General features: G+C 39.4%; 1 protein-coding gene across 3 annotated transcripts in view; it reads left to right on the plus strand.

Moving 5' to 3' along the window:
• CRB1 (crumbs cell polarity complex component 1) overlaps positions 1–25,281 on the plus strand; it is a 246,548-nt gene that overhangs the window by 207,913 nt on the left and 13,354 nt on the right. For all 3 annotated transcript variants that reach the window (XM_082613804.1, XM_082613806.1, XM_082613805.1), the window contains 2 exons: positions 1,365–1,493; positions 4,940–5,066. In XM_082613804.1, coding sequence (XP_082469930.1) covers positions 1,365–1,493; positions 4,940–5,066 — 256 coding nt within the window. The remainder of the gene's footprint in view (positions 1–1,364; positions 1,494–4,939; positions 5,067–25,281) is intronic.

Raw genomic sequence — 25,281 nt, forward strand, 5'->3', positions numbered from 1 at the left:
CAGAAGTAGTACCTTAACTGGATGAATCTCCTAGTAGACAGAATATGTAGCCACACCTATAAGAAGATGTATTTGTCTCCATAACATTTATTGCTGTTCAGAGACTGTGAAGGCATGACACAGGGTTAGTTGCTGAGTGTTGACATTCCAATAAAATGTCACTTCTCATGAGTTAACTGAATCATTTGCCAACAGGTAATCTGAATGTTTAAAAGCAAAAGACATTCAGGATCAAAATTAATAGTACTGCCATGGTGACTTTGGATAAGTAAAATAAACAAATATGCCCCAGTAACCAGTGCTCCAGTATTTTTTCTCCCTAATTCATCAAAGTCAAGTTTTCAAAGATTAAAGTTTTGATTCAAAAGTACTTTGTAATGAGGCTCAAAAGTGTTTATTAAACATATGATGTACACAAAGCTTCATATTTGCATTGCTAATTGACCTCTTTCAATGCTCGTTGACACTTTTGGCTCCTTTGAAAAGTCCTTAGGATATTTTCTTTTTAAAGTCGAATTGATTAGCTCTTGTGGGAAGAGACACATATACACCGGTTTCTCCATATAGACCGGTTTCTCCATATTAGCTGCAGCGCGCACAGCAGCACAAATGAAATTCATCTGATATTTCCTGAATATTAACTATGTATCCAGTTCCATGCATAACATGCACAGTGGGTCAAAGGACCTGAACACCATAAAATCTTTTAAACCAGTCCCTTCACACCACTGGATTTTATCACACAGTAAAGTTCTGCTTAGCTTCTAACAATTTGTTCTGCCCCTTATAAGGATTCCTTAATATATACAGCTCTGTTGATAAACGAAAGAGCCAAACTCAGAATTCACACGTGGTCACCACTGAGTACCGTGTACAAACCTCCTGGACAGCACATGGCTTGCATTCTGCTGAGCTGTGAGTTATTCGATGGGGGCAGCAAGTGTTGGCAGGGCAACTGGAGTTCAGCTGTGAAAGGCAACGGAGAAATCACATGAGGGCTTGGGTACCAGAGTCCTGTCCTTTCTTTCCTGGCCTTTATAGAGATGCAATTCTCCTCTGGCCTAGCTATAGCAAGTTTCTTTCCGGCGCTAAATTTATTGCCACCCCTGGCATAGATCTTATCTCACGAATGACCACTGGGTAGCAGTGGAAGATGGATAGCCATGATCCGAACAGTGCAGCCCTCCAGCAGGAGCTGTGCACTGAGGTGATTCTGGAACAAAACAGCACAGTTAAGCATTTGTGGCTCAGCCAGCCTGAGTACCTAGTTAGTTTGGCATTGACTATATACATGAACTTTTCTAAAACGTTTTCGTAAATGAAATGAGCAAGGTGAACAGTGTGGCTGTTACTTTTCTCTCTAGATACACGAGATTACCCTCAGCAGTCTGTGGGAATGAGAAGACCAACCTCACGTGCTATAACGGCGGCAACTGCACGGAGTTCCAGGGTGAAGTAAAATGTGTGTGCTGGCCAGGTTTCACTGGGGAATGGTGAGTCGCAGCAGAGCTTTATAGGCGAAAAGTCTGGGCTGAACAACAGCGAGATTATGCAAAGTTTATTTCTTCTGCAATTTTTCATCTCAGTTCCCATAGGGAAATCTGTGCTGAAATATAGGTCCGGACAGAGACAACAATAAAAAAGAAGAAAAATTACAGTTTAGGTCAAAGTCAAGAACGCTTTTTTAGCCAAGACTTAACTAAGGAAATATGTCTTCGAAAACAGTAAAATGTGATATTGTTGTTTTAGAGGTACTTCTGGATGCGTGTTTCTGTCCCACTAACTCTAGTACATGATGCAAACACGGTTGTTGGTGAAGGCAGAATATAATAAACCTTAAAGATTGCCCCTAGAATTACCTTCAACCCTAAAAGTGTACACACTTTATCCAGATAAATCTACCTTTCCCAAAGAAACCCTCCAGCTCTGCTGTACCTAATGCTGGGATTGTCGGTATGGGGTTGATAGCTGGCTGGTTTCGGTCTGTGACTTGCTGAACATGCAGGCAAATTTGCATATGCATTTGACTGGCCGATGTGAGGTCAAGTGCAAGAAGGTGCGTATTCCGTAGCTTTTATCGGATTCCCAAGGGGATCATTGTTCCCAGAATGGTAACAAACTGGGGCTTTATCTCTACTAAGAGGTAGAGATACTATAACGGCAGGTAACAGATATTTAGCCATTTTTTTCTAGTGCTATGCCAGGCACCGGACAAATTGTTATTATTGTTACTGTTATTATTGTCTCTAATTGTTATTATTTCCATTTTGCATTTGTGTAAACGGAAGCCAAGAGGTTAAGTGACAGGTCAGGTGCCAATCCAGTCACGTGCTGCTGCAAGGTTGCACTGCCTTCAAAGCCTCTGCTCACCTGTAGATGTGCTGACATAAATGTATGACTAAATCTTTACTTGCAACACTTAAAAGAAAAGGGAAAAAGTTCTCCTCCATCTCATATATCATCCAGGGTAAGATAATACTGATCTCTGATCAAATTTCCTCCGAACAAATTAGATCAATTCAAGTCCAACACATTGGACAAAGAGATCTTGACTGAATTAATTTTCCCCAAAAGAGTAGTTAATAAAATAATGGGTATATTTTTGCTCCACAACAACTAGAGTTTGGATTAATTTGAATTTTCTTTTTTTCAACCAGTTTTTGGGCACCACAGAGATACAGCTCTTTTGCCACGTTTACAAAACAGCAGGCAATCTTGGCCACACCTGCATTTTTCCCTTCCGACATTCAATAATAAGGCTAGCTAGCTCATGCCTTCACGGCTTGCTTTCAGTGTCTGGCTCTAAGCGGCACAGGTAGTCCGAGTATCTATGTGCACGGAGGTGTGTAGCCTAGAGTCATGTTCCACTTTTCATTGTACCATATTATTAACCCAGAGACCATTCGGTTGGCCTCCACATATATCAAAAACACTGCAAAGATGTTCTTGTCCTAAAATGTGAACAACACTTTAACTATATATTTAAGTGCTGGTTACTTCCAGCCCTCAATGTCACCATTTAATGCTTAATGTTTAATGGCCAATGCACAGAACTCATTCAAAGCCTTGGCTTATTTTTCTCCACTACTCGCACCTTATTCCTATTTACAACAAACATTTCCCTTTCCTCCAACGTTTATTTGTTTTTTTTTTAAAAAAAGAAAGGTATCTGGCATTTAAATTCAAATTGTTGACTTGAAATGTGGTAAGAAAAGGAAGCTCAGCGTTTCTGTTCCTCTCCCAGGAGTCTTTTCATCTGGATAAACTTCTCTACTGGAAATGGATTTCTAAAATAGTAAACACATGTCCCATGGATTCTGTGCTTTCAAAGTCCTTCTCCGTCATTAGTTAATTCACTGGATGCCAATGGATTTATTTGTTTTGATTTTCTACCTATTAATAACCTCTAATGAAAGCTCCAATAATGTTTATAATGATTGTGTGTATATTGTGCACTGTTCAGCTCAAAAGAGAAGTAGATAAGAAATAGAGAAAGAATAACTGGAGGAAAGCTAGAAAATACTGGGCAGTCTCCCAAGGCCTAGGAGGATGTGACTTCCATAAAGTCCAAAGATATTGAAAAGCTGTCCTCTAACAAATTGCCTTCTCTTCTGTCGGGTTAGACCTCCAACTCTGTGCTGTCACCCTGGCAGGTTGTACGTGATGGATGCTGTGAACACTCTGGCCCACCCAGGGCAGGGAGTACTTGGCAGGCTCCCTTGAGCTGCCGAGTTATGCTCCGGTCTAATCAGAGGAGTCTCCTTCCAGCCCAGAAGCCTAAGCCAAAAAAGGAAAACAAAATGTCTCAGCTATGCTTGGTATCTAAGGGGATAAGGAGCTGTTTTTCTGGGAAGAAATCTTTTCCCCTTTATGCCTTGGGTTGGCCCTGCCCAACCTACCACCTAATCCCTTCAGTTTGAGCCTAGGGATTAGTGGATGACCTAGGCATGCACGCTTACCTCTTAGGAGGTGGAGAATGAAAAATTGTTTACAGTGGACTTCAACCTTGTGAGCTGCTCTGTAGAGATTCCCGAAACTGAGGTTTTGTATGAATTTCCCAAAGTAAGAAAGATGCCTCAGTTACCCGTCTATTCCAAGGCCTAGCAGGGGTTTTGGCATGTGGTAAGTGCTAAATAAATATCTACTCAATGAGTGATTGGGGAGTGATTGGATAAAACACGTAGTAGTTCATGGAAAATTAGGGGGGAAATGACAGCGTCCCGGGGAAGAGGAAAGTTTCTATTTACCTTAGAATTGATATCACTTGTTTTTGGAAAATTTGGCTTTTGAAAATCATTCTATCTGAGCATGCAAATATTACACTTAACTATGAAACTGATTTATTAGCAAGTGCAATCTTCTATTATCTATTTTGGCTTTTTGTTAAAAATGGGTTTCCCAAGGGTAATAATCCCAAATCTCCCAGAATAAACCAAATACATTTTTCTGTTTCTGAGGGGCTTTACCCTTTCGCTTGGGGGCACTGATGCATCAGAATCCTCACAGCTGCAGTGGAGGTCTGCTCTGTAGATGCTAGGTTGAAAAACTATAGCTCACTGTCTTGGTCCCCGTGTACCCCAATAAACTTAACTTTTATAAGGTGGCAACGACACTAACACTCTTGAGGGAGAAATTGACTTATGCATGGCCCCATTTTTTCTTGGTTTCTAGATATTTGCACCTGTTTTCTCTTTCTAATTAACTGTGTGTGTGTCTGTGTGTGTGTGTGTGTACAAATTATTTTCATTAAAAGAAAAATTTGTGAAAGGAATTTTGAAGATTATCTCCCACGTTATCGAGCATATACAACAAAGGGCATAGGGATTGGTCAATTACACCGCGCTGGTCTAGGTGGATCAGGCTAGCGTTCTCCCTCCCATTCATTTCACAGCCAATTTATTGAACTGGGGCCCGGGTTTCTGCTGTTTCCGTTTCCAAGGTGTGAAAAGGACATTGACGAGTGTGCCTCCGATCCCTGCCTCAATGGAGGCCAATGCCACGACTTGCTGAACAAGTTCCAGTGCGTCTGTGATTTGGCCTTCGCCGGCACGCGCTGTGAGCTGGACGTAAGCGGCCTCTCCTTCTATGTCTCCCTCCTGCTCTGGCAGAACCTCTTCCAGCTTCTTTCTTACCTCATTCTGCGCATGAATGATGAGCCCGTGGTCGAGTGGGGTGAACAGGATGATTATTGACGTGCCTGTGAACATTCCCAAACTTGAAAGCCATGAATTTCAAGAGACGCCTTGAAATAAAAACCATCTTGAAAATTAAAATAAATTCAAGGACTATTTTAAGCATATGGCAAGCACTTTATGAGTACGTCAAATATTTACCTATTCCAGCTCTAAATGCAAAACAGAATTGTTCTTAACACGAGCAGAGACATCTCCCTGTTGAGAGTATTTAGTACAGATGTGCCGTCATTCTTAGCGCCTCTGTATTTGAATGACCACCGCAGTAAGAAACAGCTTTCTCCCACACCCCATTCCTGTGTGAGCTTTTACAGTATAAGTCGCCCTCATTCGCCCTCATCCTCAGTCATTTATGTTATTTCATTCTTATCTATTATTCATGACATGACAATTTGAAAATCACTGATTAAACTTTTTATATCCATCTATGCTCTTATACAAGCTATTCAGATGAAGTGTTGCCAGTTCTCTGGTAAGTTAAAAATATATATAAAGAAAGTGGGAAATTCCATGAAATCCCTCAAAATCTAGAAAGAAAATTTTGTAATATAATTGGTATCAATTCTCAAGTTATATACCTCAGCAGTATAATTTACAATTCCATAAAAACCTTCCTTCCTCAGAAAAAATGACAGATAAAACCTTTCTCCATTTCTTTTTCCTGCAATATTTTCTATACAAATAATAACTTTTTGTTAATTGCTTATAGATGTATGAGCTTATCGACATTTCTATCAAATGGACTAATCTCAATTGCTTTTCAATGCATATTCAATAAAGAAATAAGCATTATTGTATATGCATACACTAAAAATGTAAATTATAAAGCTTGAATTTCTTGGATGCATATTTTTCTAAAATTTGCAAGTAAATTTATCCTCTTCAACCATCTGAGAAAAAAAGCATAGTACCTATTATAATCAAAGTATATTTGGCATTATGACTTTTTAAAGAAATAAATACCTGAAATGACGGATCTACAAAGTAAATTAATAAGGTATGCAAAGATTAATATATTCTTGCTTAGAGTATATAAAATAGTAATTAGAAAATAACTTTATTTGCTAATATTTTTATTGCTTCCACACTGCATGTTATCATTTATGCTAAATATCTTTGTGTGGCTATACCTTCCAAAGGAGCCATTATTTGTGTTCATTTAAAGGGAAAATAATTTGATCCTGTGAATTAATTTAGAAAGAGCTATAATAACAATGGCCCGCCAAAGATCATTTTGTAAATGTGTTTGTGTCTTTAGGAGCTGCCCTGGTTTGAAAATGTGAGGGTAATTTATCCATTGGGTGATATCCAATACTCATTTAGTCCCAATTGTTTTAAGAAATTTGTTTTTCTTTGGAAATTACCAAGGTAAACTTAACTATACCATGAAATCAAAATTACAAAGTAGTATACTATAAAAGCAAAGGAAATATCTTCAGTTTTATTTTTCAACAATAATAGAGGATTTTATGCAGCAAATTTATCCTGTGGAGTGCTAGCAGCCACTTAACTGGGAGAGACTCATGTTGAAGTCTTTCCTTTCTACTCCCTGCTCCCCTTGCCACTACACAGTACGTGCCATCCTGCCATCTCAGCTGATCTGTTCCAAAGCTAGATTTCATGGCAAGAGACATGGGGAAAACCTTCCCATCAATATTTGCATTCCCATATTATCTGAAGTAAGCATAAAATTGATACAGCCAAAGACCACGTGTACATTTTTCACATTTGCTCCCATTGGGCATATCTGTAATTATATGCTTACAGGTCATTCCAAATGTAACATGTTTCCTTCCAAATATATTTAAGAATCACTCACCATCTCTTTCTCTGTACAATTCTGATGGCTCTGTTGTCACTGTAATTGTCAGTAGTTGCTTTTCTGTTTTCCAATATTTTGTCATAGCTGACTTAAAAACACTCCCTTTTCTCTGTCTTCTTCTGTATTTTCAATTGCATTGTGTGTGACTATGGCTTTTGCACATTTGCACCGAAAAATAAAACCATTGTTTCTGTATCTCTACTCCTCATCCTCTGATAACTGTCTTCATTTGGCTTGACTGTGTCTTGCACACTAAGATGTCCACAAGCCAGGAGCACGCACACACACACACACCCTACATATGAACACAGAACTACCTGTGCTGATCACCCTGAATTGTGGTCTCTTTCCCCAGATGTGTTACTGCAGGTAAACACCTGCGGCAGTCAAGGTCAAAGTTCCATATATTGATACTTTCCCTCTGTCGCAGGTATTCCTCTAGTTGTAATTCTAGTATTGATGACATCCTCAATTATTCTTACTATTGATCTGCATCGTCCCCACCAGAGCTAGCCATAGTTAACTTGGCTCTGAGGAGGGGCCATCTCACCTGAGTGACAGAAATTCACACAAACTCCTCTAGACCCCATTTCTGAAGCATAACCTATAGTAGTTGAATTTAAATTTTTTTTTATTTTGTTCTTTTCTAAGGTTCAACATTTGAACTAAACAAGGCTATATCTCTATCTTTGGCCATACCTCTTCCTTCTGTGTGTGTGTACATGAGGAGTGGTTTTTATCACCCTCCTTTTTGGAGAACAGGGAAGCTGAGAAAACAGGGAGGTTGGGAGAAATTACTGTTTTGACAGCACAGAAAGACAAATTCACTTAACACTATCCAGAACCTTCTCTGTGCCAGGGACTGTGATAAACCTTTTATAAATACATACTTTTTTTCAATATAAGGGCAACTAATATCTCTCACCTTCCAAATTCTTCACTAAATTGTATTTAAAGATCCTTTTGCCACGTCTGAATTTTAAAGCAGAAGTTATTCAGCTTTAATTTTGCAAAATTTAAATGGAGCCTCTTCTAGAAATGGTTATACATAAAATTTGAGTTTAGTGATTTAGGAAGAAAACCAGTGAAAGGAATATGAAAATTATTCTCAACTACCAAAATTATTACTAATGTGGGCTAATTTCATTTCTCTACTTTACTCTTTTGACTTATTCAACAAATATCTGATGAATACCTACTATGTGTTGTGCCCTGGACTAGGTACTGAGAATACAACTGTAGATTAGACACAGCACTTGCCCGCAAGTTGAGGGTCTTGTAGAGCAGGGGTCCCCAACCTTGGTACCGGTCCACAGCCCGTTAGGAAGCCGTCTGCCCAGCGGGAGGTGAGCGGTGGACAGGTGAGCTGAAGCTTCACCTGCCACTCCCCATCGCTCACATTACCGCCTGAGCCATCCCCCCATCGCTGGCATTACTGCCTGAGCCATCCCCCTGCACGCCCCTGCCTCCGGGGTCTGTGGAAAAATTGTCTTCCACGAAATGGGTCCCTGGTACCAAAAAGGTTGGGGACCGCTGTTATAGAGGATGTAGGTCAACAGAGGAGGAGAGGTCCTGGGTCCCTGTTAGGATGGAACTTAGTGCCAGCTCTAGAGGAGCACAGAGGAGGGGCATTTTTGCCCAGTCTTAAAGGCAGAAGGTCAAAGAAAGTCCCAAAGCCTAAGCTGAGATTCAAAGGCAAACAGACATGAGGTTGTGTCAGGAGGACTGGAATAGCAGGGGACATGTCAGCAGAAGGGGCTGCAGAGGTGTGCAGTGTGGCCATGTGAAGTGGGGGGGGTGCAGGGAGGGCGGAGTAAGCCTGAGGCTGCAGAGTCAGTGGAAGTGAGTCCTTGGAAGCCGTGTCAGGGACCTAGGCTTTTCTTCCTAAGAGCAATGGAGAGTCTTTGATAGAGTTCAAACAGAGAGGTGACATGATTACGCTTGCACTTTAGAAGATTACTTGGGCTTCTAGGGAGAGAATGGATTCAAAGCAGGGCAAGACTGGACCCATAAAGACACATTTAAGAGGCTGTTGCAGCGATACAGACAAAAGGGCAGGGCACTTTGAGCTACCTTCTATAGTGAAACGGGATGTTGAGAAAGGGCTTCATTTAACAGAGTTTGAAGCAGTAAGATCTTATGATTGTTTGGGAGAAGCTGTAGATCTGAGTAATGAAAAGTTAAATTTGGTGAATCTTATTTTTAAAATTTTTGTTAATTGAATAAATGAATACATGTAAGGTCAATGGACTATCCAAGTACAATTATTAATTAGTGTGAATATTCCAGTCTGAAGTTCAAGAGACATGGCAAGGTGGGAGTATACATTTGGGAGTCTTATTATAGATCTATTGAACTTTTGCATTTTATTCTCCATATCTGTATTATTTTTTTGTATTTTTGAATTTGTTCACTTGTATTTTTTTAGTATTTTTCCAGCTTTGTTGAGATATAATTGACATAAAACATCCTGTAAGTTTAGAGTGTCCAGTGTGTTGGTTTGATACACTTGTACTTTGCAAAATGATGACCACCTTAGCATTAGCTAACACCTCCATCACATCACATGATTACTATTTCTTTTTTGTGGTGAGAACATTTAAGATCCTCTCTCTTAGCAACTTTCAATAATACAGTATTATTAACTATATGTGGTCACAGTGGTGTACATTAGATCCCTGGAACTTGTTCATCTTACAACTGAAAGTTTGTACCCTTTGACCAGCATCTCTCCATTTTCCCCACTCCTCAGCCCCTGGCAGCCACCATTCTGCTCTCTGCTTCTTTGAGTTCAATGTTTTTAGATTCCATATATGAGTGAGATCATACGGTGTTTGTCTTTCTCTGTCTGACTTGCTTCACTTGGCATAATGCCCTCCAAGTCCATCCATGCTGTTTCAAATAGCAGGGTTTCCTTCATTCTCACAACTGAATAATAGTACATTATATACACTTTTGACCTTGAACAACACAGGTCTGAACTGAGAGGGTCCACTCACTTATACACGGCTTTTTTTTTGAATAGTAAATACAGAATGCTAGAGTCTGAGGTTGTTTGACACCCAGGATGCGGAGCCATGGATATGGAGGATCCACGAATATGGAGGAATGGCACATATGGAGGGCTGACTATAAGTTATACGCAGATTTGTTACTTTGAGGAGGGTGCGCACCCCTAACCTCCACATTGTTCAAGGGTCAGCTGTATGTATATAAATACACTTATCTCTGCAAATCCTATTTTCATTTCCTTTGGATAAATACCCATGAGTGGAATTGCTGGATTATATGGTAGTTCTATTTTTAATTTTTTGAGGAAACTCCATGCTGTTTTCCATAGTGGCTGCACCAATTTACATTCCCACCAACAGTGCATGAGGGGGTTTCCCTTTTTTCCACATGTTCTCTAACACTTGTTATTTTTTGTCATTTGATGATAGCCATTCTGACAGGTGTGAGGTGGTATCTCATTGTGGTTTTGATTTGCATTGACTGATTAGTGATGTTGAGCATCTTTTCATGTATCTTTTTGATCATTTGTGTGTCTTCTTTGGAAAAATGTCTACTCCAATCCTCTGTCCATTTGTTAATTGGATTGTTTGGGGTTTTTTTCTATTGAGTTGTATGAGTTCTTTATATAATTTGGATATTAACCCCTTATCAGATATACATTTGCAAATATTTTCTTCTGTTCTGTAGATTCCCTTTTCATTTTATTGATAGTTTCCTTTGCTGTGCAGAAGCTTTTCAGTTTGATATAAAACTCACTTGCCACTTTTTGCTTGTGTCAAATCCAAAGAAAACCATTGGCAACACCAATGTCTTGGAGCTTACCCCCTATGTTTACTTCTGGAAGTTTTACACTTTTAGGAGTTTTATGGTTTCAGGTTATACATGCAAGTCTTCAATCCAGTTTGAGTTGATTTAATACAGTATGGTATAAGACTGGGGCCCAGTTTCATTCTTTTGCATGTAACTGTCCAGTTTTTCCACCACCACTTATTGAAGAGATTATTCTTTCTCCATTTATATTCTTGCCTCCATTGTCATAAATTAATTGGCCATATATGTGCAGGTTTTTTCTGGGCTCTCTGTTCTGTTCCATTGATCTATGTGTCCATTTTTATGGCAATACCATACCGTTGGGACTACTCTAGCTCTGTAATATAGTTTGAAATCAGGAAGTGTGATGCCTCCAGCTTTGTTCTTCTTTCTCAAGATTGCTTTGGCTATTAGAGTTTTTTGAGGTTCCATACAAATTTTATTTTATTTTTATTTTTTTTATTTTTTATTTTTATTTTTTTTGCTGTACGCGGGCCTCTCACTGTTGTGGCCTCTCCCGTTGCGGAGCACAGGCTCCGGACGCATAGGCTCAGCGGCCATGGCTCACGGGCCCAGCCGCTCCGCGGCATATGGGATCCTCCCAGACCGGGGCACGAACCCGTATCCCCTGCATCGGCAGGCGGACTCTCAACCACTGCGCCACCAGGGAGGCCCTCTATACAAATTTTAGTATTGTTTTTTCTATTTCTGTGAAATGCTGAAATGTTGGTCTAATAGAAGCTACATTGTCCTTAACAGAAGTGAGAACCATAATTTTAAGAAGTTAGTCTTAAACTGTATTAACATAAGCATTTGGTCCCAGAACAAGGGTTATTGTTTTCCTTCTGACTTATGTACTGACCAAGTCACTTCAGAAGTGTAGGTTTTACTTCCAGGCACCACATTCAAAGGAAAACCTTGATGACTTCCAGGCCTAGAGAAAGGCATTTTAGAAACAGTCTAAGGATAGGGGATGTTTTCTCTAGAAAGAGACGACTTAAGGAAGGCATGAAACTGCCTTCAGGTGCTTGAATTGTTATCATGAAAACGAAAAAGTAGATTTTTTCTATATTAATACAGAGAGCAGAAATAAGACAGAGGAATAGAATTTATAGGAAAAATATTTCAAGTCAGCATAAGGGAAAAGAATTTAACACTGGAACTATTCAATAATGTAATGCATTGACTTGCACCAAAGTGAAATCCCATCCCTGGAAGCATTCAAATAGAAACTAAGTGACAATATGTCATAAATATTGCGAAAAATATTTGTCACTAATTGAGAGAGATGAATGGACCTGACCACTCTTAAGCGTCTATGATTAGCTGATTAAGCACAATTAATGCACTTTGTACATATGAAATTTCTCAAGATTCTTATCTATATTATTCACAACAGAAAGATTATAGGCTAGGTTTAGAAATGACATTTGAATTTTTTAGTTGAGGAAAGTGTGGTGTAGAGGGGCAAGTAACTGACCAGGATCACCTGATACTTTGGATAAGAGTGAAGACTGGAAAGGATACCTCTGGGATTTTTATATCATTAACACCTTGGGCCTTGTTATAGTGAAGACATTTTTGACAATGAGAAATTTCCTTAAGAATATGTTTTTAGGGCTTCCCTGGTGGCGCAGTGGTTAGGAATCCGCCTGCCAATGCAGGGGACATGGGTTCGAGCCCTGGTCCAGGAAGATCCCACACGCTACGGAGCAACTAAGCCCGTGCACCACAGCTGCTGAGCCTGAGCTCTAGAGCCTTCGAGCCACAGCTACTGAAGCCCGCGTGCCTGGAGCCTGTGCTCCGCAGCAGGAGAGGCCACCGCAGTGAGAAGCCCACACACAGCAACGAAGACCCAACGCAGCCATCAATCAATCAATCAATCAATCAATCAATCAATCAATATTTTTAAAAAAGAATATATTTTTAGATACAGTAATCTACTATGCTGCTTCCTTTGAAACTGAAAGACTAACACCATCAGTTCTGCCTCATTCACCCTCTGAAAGGCATCTTTATCATCCATAGCAAGAATGGACTGGGCCTGGATGCTTGTCCTGCTCTTCACATGCTTTTTGAGAGCAAACTTTGAGGTTGGCATTGCTCTGCAATCCATCAGTTTCAGGCAAGATCTGCAATAGAATCAAGGCAATAACCGGGGTAAAAATAGAGCATCTGGGAAAGTTTATTTGGGTGGTGTTTTTCTTTTTTAACTCTTATGGTAAAATCATGATGTTAGAAAAATATTCCATTGTTAAGTGTAGGGTGTCCTCTAAAGGAATATTAAGTTAATCCTCTTTCAATCATTACACAGAAGTACATGACACTGAAATATTAGACAGAACCACATGAACTTGCGTATTTTGCAAACATGGCAACTTCATATTGTTTTACCTATCACATAAGAAGGGCCTGATAAGTGCCAGGATGCTTCTCCTAAATTTTGAATTATTAATGCAGAACAGAGAATCAGAGTTAAAAAGTTCTCATAAACCATCTAGTCCAACTTCTTTCTATAAAAGATGAAGAATCTAAGGCTCAGAGAGGGTATGCTTTACTTGATGTCTATTCATGTCCTTCCCCCCTTTTTTTAATTCGCTTTTTTTTTTACTACTGAGTTGTAGGAGTGCCTTACATATTCTGAATATTAACCCCTTATTAGAAAGAGAGTTGGCAGGTATTTTCTTGGAAATTTCATAGGTTGTCTTTCCACTCTGTTGTTTGTCTCCTTTGCTCTGCAGAAGTTTTTAAGTTTGATGTAGCTCTACTTGTCTATTTTTGCTTTTGTTGCCTGTGCTTTTGGCACTGTGTTCATGAAATCATCGCCAAATCCTATGTCAGGGGTTTTCTCCCCTATGTTTTATTCTAAGAGTTTTACAGTTTCAGGTCTTATGTTTAGGTCTTTAATCCACTTTGAGTTCGATTTTTGTGTATGGTGTAAGATAGAGTCTAATATCAGTTTTTTGAACATGGATTTCTGGTTTTCCCAGCACCATTTGTTGAGAAGAGACCATTCTTTCCCTGTAATGTATTCTTGTCACCTTTGTCAAAGATCAGCTGACTATATATCCAAGGGTGTATTTCTGGGCCCTCCATTCTGTTCCATTGGTCTATATGCCTGTCTTTATTCTAGTACCATACTATTTTGATTACTTTGTAGTATATTTTGAAATCAAAACTTGTGAGGCCTCCAGGTTTCTTTTTTCTCAAAATTGTTTTGGCTACTCAGGGCCCTTTGAGATTCTGTATAAATGTTAGCTTTTTTTTTTTTTCTGAAAAAAAATGTCATTGGGAATTTAATAGGAATTATATTGAATATGTAGATAACTTTAAGTGATATGGACATTTTAAAAATATTAATTCTTCCAATCCATGAACACAGGATGTCTTCTCATTAATTTGTGTCCTCTTTCATTTATTTCATTAATATTTTATAATTTTCAGTGTACAAGTCTTTCAGCTCCTTGATTAAGTTTATTCCTAAGTGAATTATTCTTTTGGTGCTATTATACCTAGGGTTGTTTTAATAATTTCCTTTTCTAATTAGTTGTTCATTGTTAGTGTATGGAAATTCAACTGATTTTTGTGTGTTGATTTTGTATCCTCCAACCTTGCTGATTTTGTTTATTAGTTTTATAAGTTGTTTGTGGAGTTTTTACAGTTTTCTACATATAAGATGTCATCTACAAACAGACAAATTTTACTTATTTCCAATTTGGAAGACTTTTATATCTTTTTCTTGTCAAATTGCTCTAGCTCAGACTTCCATTACTATGCTGAATAGAAGTGGAAAGAGTGGGAATTCTTGCCTTTTTCCAGATTTTAGAGGGAAAGCTTTCAGTTTTTCACCATTGAGTATGTGGTCTTTTCATTTATGGACTTTATTGTGTTGAGGTAATTTTCTTCTATTCCTAGTTTTTTGAGTGTTTTTATCATCAAATGGTATTAAGTTTTGTCAAATGCTTTTCCTGCATCAGTTGAGATGATCATGTGATTTTTCTCCCTTTATTCTGTTAATGTGGTGTATTACACTGATTAATTTTCATATGTCAAACCATCCTTGCATCCCTGGGATAAATCTAACTTGATCATGGTGTACAATCCTTTTCATATGTTGTTGGATTTGGTTTATTAGTATTTTGTTGTGGTTTTTGCATTGATGTTTAGCAAGGATATTGGCCTGTAGTTTTCTTTTCTTGTGGTGTCTTTGTCTGGCTTTGGTATTGGGGTCATGTTGATCTTATAAAATGATTTTGGATATGTTCCCTCCTCTCCACTTTTTTGGAAAAGTTTGAGAAGAAATGGAGTCGATTCTTTTCTTTATTTTTATATTTTAAATTTTTTAATAATAATAATAATTATTTTTTTGGCCGCACTGCATGGCATGTGGGATATTTGTTTCCTGATCAGGGATCAAACCTGCACCCTCTGCACTGCATGCATGGAGTCTTAACCATTGGACTGCCAGGGGGTCAGGAGTTAATTCTTTTTTAAATGTTTGGTAGGATTTACTAGTGAAACCATCTGGTCCTGTGGTTTTCTTTGGTGGGAGGTTAAAAATTGTCACATTTTCGGGCTTCCCTGATGGTGCAGTGGTTGAGAGTCCGCCTGCCGATGCAGGGGACGCGGGTTCGTGCCCCGGTACGGGAAGATCCCACATGCCGCGGAGCGGCTAGGCCCGTGAGCCGTGGCCGCTAAGCCTGCGTGTCCGGAGCCTGTGCTCCACAACGGGAGAGGCCACAACAGTGAGAGGCCCGTGTACCGCAAAAAAAAAAAATGTCACATTTTCTACTACTTACATTAATAACTCCAGTTTTTCCCCCTCATAATCACTCTGAGAGGCATTATTATCTTTATTTAAAGATACATAGAGACTTAAAGAGGTTACCTGAATTGCTCAAGGCCAATGTATAGGAAACATCAGAGCTTGGGTTCATCAGAGTCTTCCATTTCCAAATCTCATGCTAAAGAAAGGTTTGAGATCACCAATTAGGAAGGGGATGTAGGGATAATTAGCAGGAGTTCCTTTGTTATTGTGGTCCAAAGTGGCAAAAATAAAAAATGTTAGCTGTCATCAAGAATGGTTTGGAAAACCAAACAGGTACTTCTTTCCAATTCAACCCTAAAACTTTGGTGCCTATGACTGTTTGCGACACTTCTAGAAGGAAAAGGGAGGTGACTGTGTAATAGAAGACAGGGGATTTGAGGAGTGGGCAGATGTGTCTAACAACAAAATTACTCTTTATTCTGGCTAAATGAAGAGTCTGAACATTCATGTAAATGAATAGATGGCCTAATTGAGGGAACCTGTTCAGAAAGTCCCAGATTTTCAGGGTGGGAACCATTCATTGAAACACAGTAAATCTAGCAAGTGATAGGAAATTCTTCTTTATACTAATAAACAAAATTCATTAAATTAAGAGAGCAAAGCAGAAAAGAAAAATAAACTCGACAGGGACTTGGGTCGTTTGTGAATGACAGAGTCATGCACGGTTTCTGAGAGGATTAGGGTTGTGTTTGATCCAGAAGGCTGATGTCAAGGGTGACGCCGACCGGCCCACATCCTCGGGCTCCTGATGGGAACAGAGCCCTGGCCAAGGGCACAGCATCTTTCTCCGAACAGCAGTCTCTCAAGTTGACTTTCAGGAAAGAGGCACCCAGAATGACATTCTCTTCAAATCACAATTTTAAATAGCCCCGTCACTTCTCACTGAGTTTCCACTAATTAGCATTTAGGAAGGATTAAATATAGCACTAACACAGGAAAAGGTTCTTAAATGTTATTTTGATGTATCTCAATCACTGAAATCAGGTCTGATTCAGTTCACTAATCTGTTTTCCTTTAATCTTTTCACACATTATTAAGATTTCTGCTTCACCAACTATAATTAATGCTCTTCATTACTTAATGTGAGGTCATCGCCACCGGCTTCACAGAAATCATGTAACATAGAGTTTCAGCTTCAGAACACATTTCTTTACGTGTCCAAAGTAGAACGGAAACTGGCGATAGAGAGCAGGGCTCCTGGATTGCAGGCATAAGTGAATTAATTGGTTGGTGTTAAACCACAGACAGCAGAGGGAAATAAACTGGTTGAAGTTTGCCGCTGAGCTGACTAGCTAACCAAATCATACAGCTTTTTAGCTACCTGTCAAATCAATTCTCATCATTAAAAAAAAAAAAATCTCCCTGAAGTGATCCTTGCCTTGCTACAATATTGGACTTTGTGGAAACTGATTTTTAAAATCAGTTATTTACCCATTCATCCACCATTATCAAGGGTCTGCTATAAACAAGGCTCTGAGCCAAAGCTTGGTGAGAAACTAAAATATACGCAAAAGACGTGCTCCTGCTCTGAAGAGCTTAGACTAAGGGAACTGGGTGACTTCCATGTATAGCTCCACCCACACAGTTCTCCAATTTTGTAAACCATGGAGATATTTGAAGTGAATGTAATGATGTGTGTTGGTTATGACACGATGACTGTACTATTTATTGTTCAACTGGAATACTTTGAGAGGGAAAGGAAGCACTATTCATAATTACATTGACACAACAGCCTGAACTGACATTGTTCTAGGAAAACCGAGACACATCCTAGTTATTCCCCCCGGAGAAGCATCATCTCTACCTGACACACTTCCATTCTCTTCAGAATGTCACTGAAGTCGATCACAGATCATTTTAGAAATCAGATGACCATGTTACAAACCAATTAACTTACCAAAATGACTCAAAGTGAATAATGAACTTGATTGCATCATGTTATCATTTTCTTGAGTTATTCCTCTTGCTTTTTACTCAAGAAAAACTTTTGGCATTGGTTCCATCTATTAAAAACAGAGTTGTGATCAACAAAACTGAAGACTACTAGTATGCAAGTGAATATCATGATGTCGTCTAGTTTAACATAACATGAGTTTAGTTTCTCCTAATTTTTCTTTTCAAAAATGGAGTGTGTAAATTCTTATACAGTATGGATTTTCTTCTCGACTGACTTATACTGGCTTTAGGAAAGGAGGCTGCAGCTCACTGAATCCATTGCTAATCTTTTTCTGAGAGCCAAAAACTGGGCACACTCTAGGAGATTTCATATGTGAACAAAGTTAAATATCAAGATACCTGACTTGAAATTGGTACTTGTTTTAACTTTATTTTTCCTTGACACTTTTGTGACTCATAATGTATATTTATGGGTTATATGTATATTATTTTCCCAAACTTGATAAAAATAGAAAAAATTCTTTCCTTTTAAAAAGGCATAAAGTTCATGGCTATTATCTTCTTCTCACATTGTAATGGCTGAACAACAGATTATTTCACATGGGATGGAAATCTATTGGAGACTAACTGTATAGAGGAAGGAAGCGCCGTATTAAATATAACTCCTCCAAAAACAAACAGGCTATTTGCAAAGAAATATATTTGATCATTTGGAAAACATATTCCTGATTGTTTCATTGTCTACCTGACTTTAATTTAGTTGCACATAAATCTCTGGATAATATTACTTCCACCCACTTCCCCTAACATTTTTTGATAATCCTGTGCTGATAGCAAGACTATGTTATAAAGGAAATTTGAGGTACCCATATATTTGTTATTCAAAGTGGCAAAGCGCATGTTAATTTCTGATGAATGAATGAAATCACTCTGGTTGATACCTAAAACTCAGGAAAACATCTGTTTTAAAGCTAGTATGTTCCCTCAAATTTTTCAATAGCCAACTTGATGTCGTGTATAGTAGATAATAAATATTAACTAACTTACTAATATAATGAATGAAGTTTTTGAGGTGAGTTCAAAGTGGCAGTTTCTAACTTTGAGAACCATTTGTGTGTATGTGTGTGTATTCGGCCTGTCCCATAGTTATTAAAATTAAGATGAAACTGATAGTTCATATTAAGTACAGAAAGTTGGCCCATTTTCCCCACCAAATTCACAGAATGAAAAAGGCAAGGCTTGGTCTTTAGTAACCCCTTTGGTGATGGTAGGGTCTTGAGGATAAGTGATCTACATTCTCCATTAGGGGAATGTTACTTCCATCCAAGAAACAAATGCACGGAAACCCTATTATTCATGTTGAAGTGAAATTTGATATAAATTGGCTCTTTCCTGAACCATTTCCCAGAGGAAGCTTAGATTCATAAAGATGTGGGCTCTCACCTCTAACATAGTCACGTGGACACCCAAGGACACTCTCAGAGCAGCCCTCCGGGATATATTTAATTTGACTTCCTCTTTGCTTTTAGGAAAGCATTCCATTATAGCAGAATGGATAGGGCCCCTAAAAATCTTAGTAATTCAGGAGAGGAGTGTAAGTTTTCTTCTCTTCAAAGATGAATATGTTGAATTGTTAAAATCCATGTCCTTTTAATTCACCTCCTCTAAAACCAGTAGGAAGTGACCACTGTTGCAACTTTGAAAAAAGGCATTTTAAAGAATCTGTTGCTCTTTGCTCTGTGAGCTTTGAATTCTCATTTCATCCTTCTTTGCCTAGTCAGGTGTATATGTGCTCAGAACTTGCCCGTGAAGGCTTCCTTTCTCTTCTCCCTCTCCGTCAGGGCTGGGAGTGCCTTCACGTTCCCACACCATCCCGAACATGCCTTCATTGTAACATTTAGTGGTAACAAGACTAATAAAATTTCATAACTATAGAGCTTACTCTGAGCCAGCCACTATTCTAAGGTCATCTCACACATTATCTAATTATTTGTCACAAAAATGCCAAGACTTAGGTGGTATTATCTTCCTATTTTACTGATGAGAACACAAAGTCAGAGGTTAAGCACACTTTTCCCAAGCAGATCCAGTTCAGAAGGTGTAGCACCGAGCATCCAGGCTCTGGGTCGTGCGCCCCACTTACCCAGGAGCAATAGTGCAGATGCTCCTCGAGGCTGTGAGCTTCAGGAAGGCTGTTTAACTTTGAAACCTCAGTGCCTGGCAATCCTGCCTGGCAGAGCAGGTGCTTCAGTACTTACTGGAGGGATAAATAGATGGACGAATGAATGATTGGGGTTTACACAGAGGTGGGGAGGGCAGGGAAAGTTATGCATGGAAGATAATTGACCCAGGTCTTAGAATGAGCAGGAATTTTCTTAACAAAACAAAAACTTATGTTTTCCTGACATGATTTTTGGTTTTGTTTGATTGTTTGTTACCAAAGGGCTAATTAAATTGGTTTTCACAGAAGAAATTAAGTCACAAATAAAGTTGTGTGCCTGCTAGCAAAGAGAGCTCAGGATCCCAAGTTCTCACTCGTGTGTAAGGGCCACGCTGCATTTATGATTACCCACTGCCTAGATGATCATGAATTCTTCTTTGTATAACTGCATCTGCATCTCAAGGGTTTGAGAAAGGAAACCTGGAGAACAGCCATCAGAGCCATAAACTTCCTTCGGGATCAACGGAAAGAGGCTTTAAAGACCTAAGACAGGGAAGGAGATTTATGGCACTGATCCCAAAAGATGACAAACATCGGACGGACTGTTGAAGAGCCCTATGCAATGAGAGAGGGAAAGATGCTGAAGAAATTCAGGTGGTGCCAGGAGAAAAGGAGGACCTGGGGAAGAGCTAGAGTTCTTCCCAAGTAGAAAGGGCCCTACAGCTGCCACACGTGCCCAGGGACGTGGATGAAATGCCTATATTTGCCCTGAGAGCACCATTAGCAAGACCAAAGCTTATCATTTTTCACAATTTGTCTGGTTGTCAGACAAGCCTCACAAAGAAATGTCCAAATGTTCTACCCCTTTCGAATTCAGCTGCACCTGAAGGTTTGAGCCGTCCACTCCCTCCTCCTCATTGCCAACTTATCCTCCCTCTGAGCCACCTTCTTCTGCAGTAACTGCTCCCGTGGGATGAGCTGACATTCTGGGCCTCTCAGCAGGAAATCCAAAGTTTTGTCCTTGCACACGTCCCACGACGATGCAGGGAACTGCCGAGTCAGTGCCGTCGCCTGCTCCTGAGAGTCAAAGAAGTAACCACCGCATCCATACATGCGTTTCTACAACCTGTCTGACAGTGGGCTGGACACAGGGAGCAAGGAAGGAGGGCAGGCAATCAGGGAAATATAATCTATAATCCCTCCTCTAAGAATTTCAAGAAAACAACAATCTAGTTTCAGAGGAAAAAGAGAAACTACCAGACATATTGAAAACAGCCCCTAATTTATGGTACTGAGTAAAAGCACGGTATGAATTCACAGAAGTCTGGTCACTATGAGCTATTCCAAGAGGGGGAGTTTTCATGGAGGTTATGGGAATTAAACGAGGCCATAAAATATGAGAAAGATTATTTGGAGGACAGAAAACGGGAGAGCATTCAAGAGAGAAGAAAGGTCACAAGACAAGATGCGACTGTGGGAACAAAGTTTGGATGATGTGAAGTACACAGAGTGACCAGGCCTGACTAGGACAGATGAAGGTTGCTGGGAAGTGATGGGATGTCAAATCAGATAAATTCAAGCTAGGGCAAGATTATGGATCCAAGCTCCTGTTGAAATCCAGCCCGAGAAGGAAGAGTCATTTCCTAATAACATGATTTAGGCCTCTCCATGCTTTCCTCTAAATTATTTCCAATAGGTTGTGATTATCTGTGGGCTGCCACTCACTTTGATTAGAAGGATTACCTTGCACCAAAAATGGTAGCACCTTTCTTTAATGATGGTTTTATTTGACTGATGAAAACGCCTCAATGTTATTCTCAGTCTTATTCTTTCCTGTTGGAACTCAAACTAATACAAACTGTTCCTTGTTCCAGATATTCTATTTTATTTTTTTTAATAATGCTGTTCAGGCAGGAAGTTTTGTTGAATAGATTTGGTGGGGTGGGGGGCTGTTTTTTCACTAACTTATTAAAGGCACATACTCTTTAACTTAATTTTTGATTTCTACTAATTAAAATTTCCTCTAGGCATAGTTTTGTTAACTACGATTTGCTTTAAGCATCTTTTTTAAACTTCATTTGTATCTTTCTAAAGTTCTTATTCATTAATTGAGGATTTTCAGGCCCATGATGCTCTCCCTTTTCTTCTCAAAGGACCAAAGGCATGTTTTGGTCTGAGGAGATTCAGAATGTCTCCCTTCCCTAAAAATTGAGCAAATTCTCTGGATCAGCGCCTTAAAAAAAAGATTCTTTGAGGCTATAGGCTAATGCTGCTATCATTCATCATCTTAAAGTACATAAAATTAATACATTTAGTCACTTTTTAAAAATGTCCCAATTGTGCAAATCCTTATAAAGTCTACCCTAGGCCAAGCAGGAGGTGGTTGAAGCATTTCTGTGGTTAGTGCCATCTATTTTCAGAGCTAAGGAAGCCATAAGTTTCTGAAAGTGGACCATCAACTGCCCAAGAAGCGTCACCAGCCCAGGAAACCCCACTGGCTCAGGGACCAGGTGACCAGGGCCCACTGGTGTCTCTTCCTTTGAGAGCTGGGCCTTCTCTGATGTCGAGCTGTCCTGATGACCAAAAGTGCCCAACGTGTAGTATCTCATTTAATCCTAACATCAGTAGGAATGTTATTGCCACTTTACAGATGCCAAAACTAAGGCCCAAACAAGTTAAGTGATTTAGTCAGACTCATCACTGATTTTCCTCCAAAATACAATCTTGGGTTTCTGTTTCCTAAATTATAAAACACAATACTTGGAGACTGTTTTTAAGCAGACTGCCCTACCCAAATATTTCAGAAATGTTAACATTTCTTAATTGTAAAATGGGTGTTTGAAATAGGTACCATTATATATAGTTTAAAGAAATGCAAGTTTTTCATGAGACAAACTCATCCAGGGAACTCTGGAATGTTTTGAAGAACATTTCCAGGGAGAAAATGAAAAAATGGAAATGGAAAATAGATTGTAAAATCTCCTCTGTGGCTCTCATGGAATCCGGTACCTATTTATTTTTACCAATTAAGTCCTGTGAATGCTAAAGATATTCACAGCTGGCAGTATGTACATTATCCTAATTTGCAGCTTCTTGAGGGTAAAGGTCATGTGTGTTTGAACTGGGATAACTCCATTGCCACTTAAATTACCAAAATAAATGCTCTTGAATTACAGAAACCAATATAAGTATCTCAGTTTAATATTGTATCTGCAGAACCCTAAGTGATGACTTTGAGCTTCCCACTCACCTTGTGGGGTGAGCTTAAGAGGTACAGGTTCTGAGTAATTGCATATAATTTGTCTTCTGCCCTGAGACAGAAATGGTGGCATGTTTGGCAGGATTCCCGCCTTGGCAGTTGGGGCGGGTTGGGACTACAGCGTGCACCTTTGTACAGAGGCATTCTGGGATGTAAAGAGCCTGGGAGGCATTGTGAGAGTCACGAAGGTGATGTGCATTTACAAAGGGCAAAGCATTTGAGTGGCTCCCTGTTCACATAAAATATTCTGGGAGGGAAGAGTAGGCTGTGTCCTGCTTATTAACTCACATGGCACTGTTAGCTGGAGCAGATTTGACTAGGACACCATCCTGGGTCCAATTCCCTTTTAAGGATTTGTTCACTGATTTACTCATTCACAGATTGCAATCACAATGACAGGCTCCTGCTGAGTTCTCTGAGTTCAAAGTGAGGCCCAGGTGGGCCTTGATGCGCAGATCTACCAGGTCTTCCTCTCTACCTGACAAGTAAACCAAGTATCACCTGGATAGATCAGGAGCTGCTCGTCATCTATGTCAAGTTTGCTTTTGCATTTGTTTTACAATGCTATCTAATTTGTCAATTCAGTCAAAAAGAACTCGAGCACCTACAATGTGTCATGAACTCTGAAGTTGACAGGAGAGAAGAAGATGCTATATTCTGTTTGAGTACAGCTTTCTAAATATAGAAAAGTATGGATCTTGAAATCACACAATAAGACAGGAATACAGCATGTAATGAACTGTAGGAGTCCACGGCTGAGAACATGCCAATTAGAATTTTTGCTACACAATTCAATGTGTGTTCTTATAAATAAAAGTAGGTAGACTTTATAACATTTTGTACACAGGTAATGCTGCCTTCCTTGATTTTGTACATGGTAGTGTAGGATAAGCTTTTTGCGTCAGACTTTTTATGGGTAGTAATATGCCATTGCAGTGGGACAGCTTAAGTGCATTTTAGGGACTCCTGTATCACCATCCTCATCAACCGGCATTTATTGAGTGCAGGAACTATAAATCATACTTATATACTTTATATAGAGTAAAATATGCATGCGTGTTTTCACATAAACAATGTTGAGTCCACTTTTTTAAATCTACAAGAAAATAGGAGCTCCGATATAATGGTTTTGAAATTAGTGTCTCAAAAGGAGTATAAAAACAACCCTGTCATTCTTCCAAGCTCATGGAAACCTTAAATCCTTTGGCAGTGGGTGAAATGTAAAAGGCTTTCTTAGTTTGCCCCTAAGTGTTCCCCAGTGTCCTAGAAGCATTATAGACTTCTTCATCCAGGAGGAAGCAAAAGAACCAATGTGCTTTGGGGAACCAGGTATAAATGCTATAGCTTCCAGAAGGATTAGCTCCTTTTACTTGGAAATTAGCAAATGGATGTACAATTTTTAATTATAAATTTTAAACTTTCCATCAAAGTCAAATTTTGCTGATGTTAGTCAAACCTAATCTAGGCATTGATTCAAGAACCTGCTGATGGAGTAAAAAATACATGGAAACTTGTTAACAAGAAGTTCAATTTTCTACATCTCAGCAAATCATGCCAGAGTGTCATGTAATCTGCTGAGCTCAGGCAGCCCAGAGCCAGGGAAGATCTCTTTCTTTTCTTCACCATTAATATTTACAGTTGGAAGCACTACGTGGCTGCAATCTCAGCGCTGCACCTACAAAGGGAGTTGTTGGCTTGATACCTTGTTTTCTGACACTGTGAAGCGAGGAAACAGCTACCTTCTTAATCATCGCCTGATAACATTGTGTTGACACTGGAGGGTAGCACAGGGCTGTTTTATACAAGCAACAACCCTGGGAGATTTTCTGCATTGTTTCCTTGTTTTATTTCTTGATAGACATGCTGGGGTGTTAAAAGCATGGGACTGAAAGTTGTGAATTATGGGTCCTTTTCTTTGTTCTCCCTCTGAATTTTTCAGGGTCTATGCAGGCACAGTATATAGGGACAGCTTACCTCCCAGACAGCCACTGTGTGCTGGGCACCTTCCTAGAACTCACAAACAAAATCCTTCCACCTCTCAGCCTACTTTGTTAGAGCTTATTCTGACATGCAAAATCCCGAAAAATTAAACCAACACCAATAAGCAGGGAAACGCAGCTGGTTATATAAGTGCTGTCCATAGCAAGAGACCTGAAGTGTAAATATTATTACTCATCTCTCAGTGTGTAAATATGTCGAATAAGGGTAACTTAGTTGAAATTCAGGGTAGATTTGGGGTTACATCTGTATAGTGCTCTATCTAGGATGCACCTGTGCATAACTGAACAAGCCCTGACCATT

This window comes from Mesoplodon mirus (assembly GCF_964341445.2).
Source record: "Mesoplodon mirus genome assembly, chromosome: 3".
NCBI lineage: Eukaryota > Metazoa > Chordata > Mammalia > Artiodactyla > Ziphiidae > Mesoplodon > Mesoplodon mirus.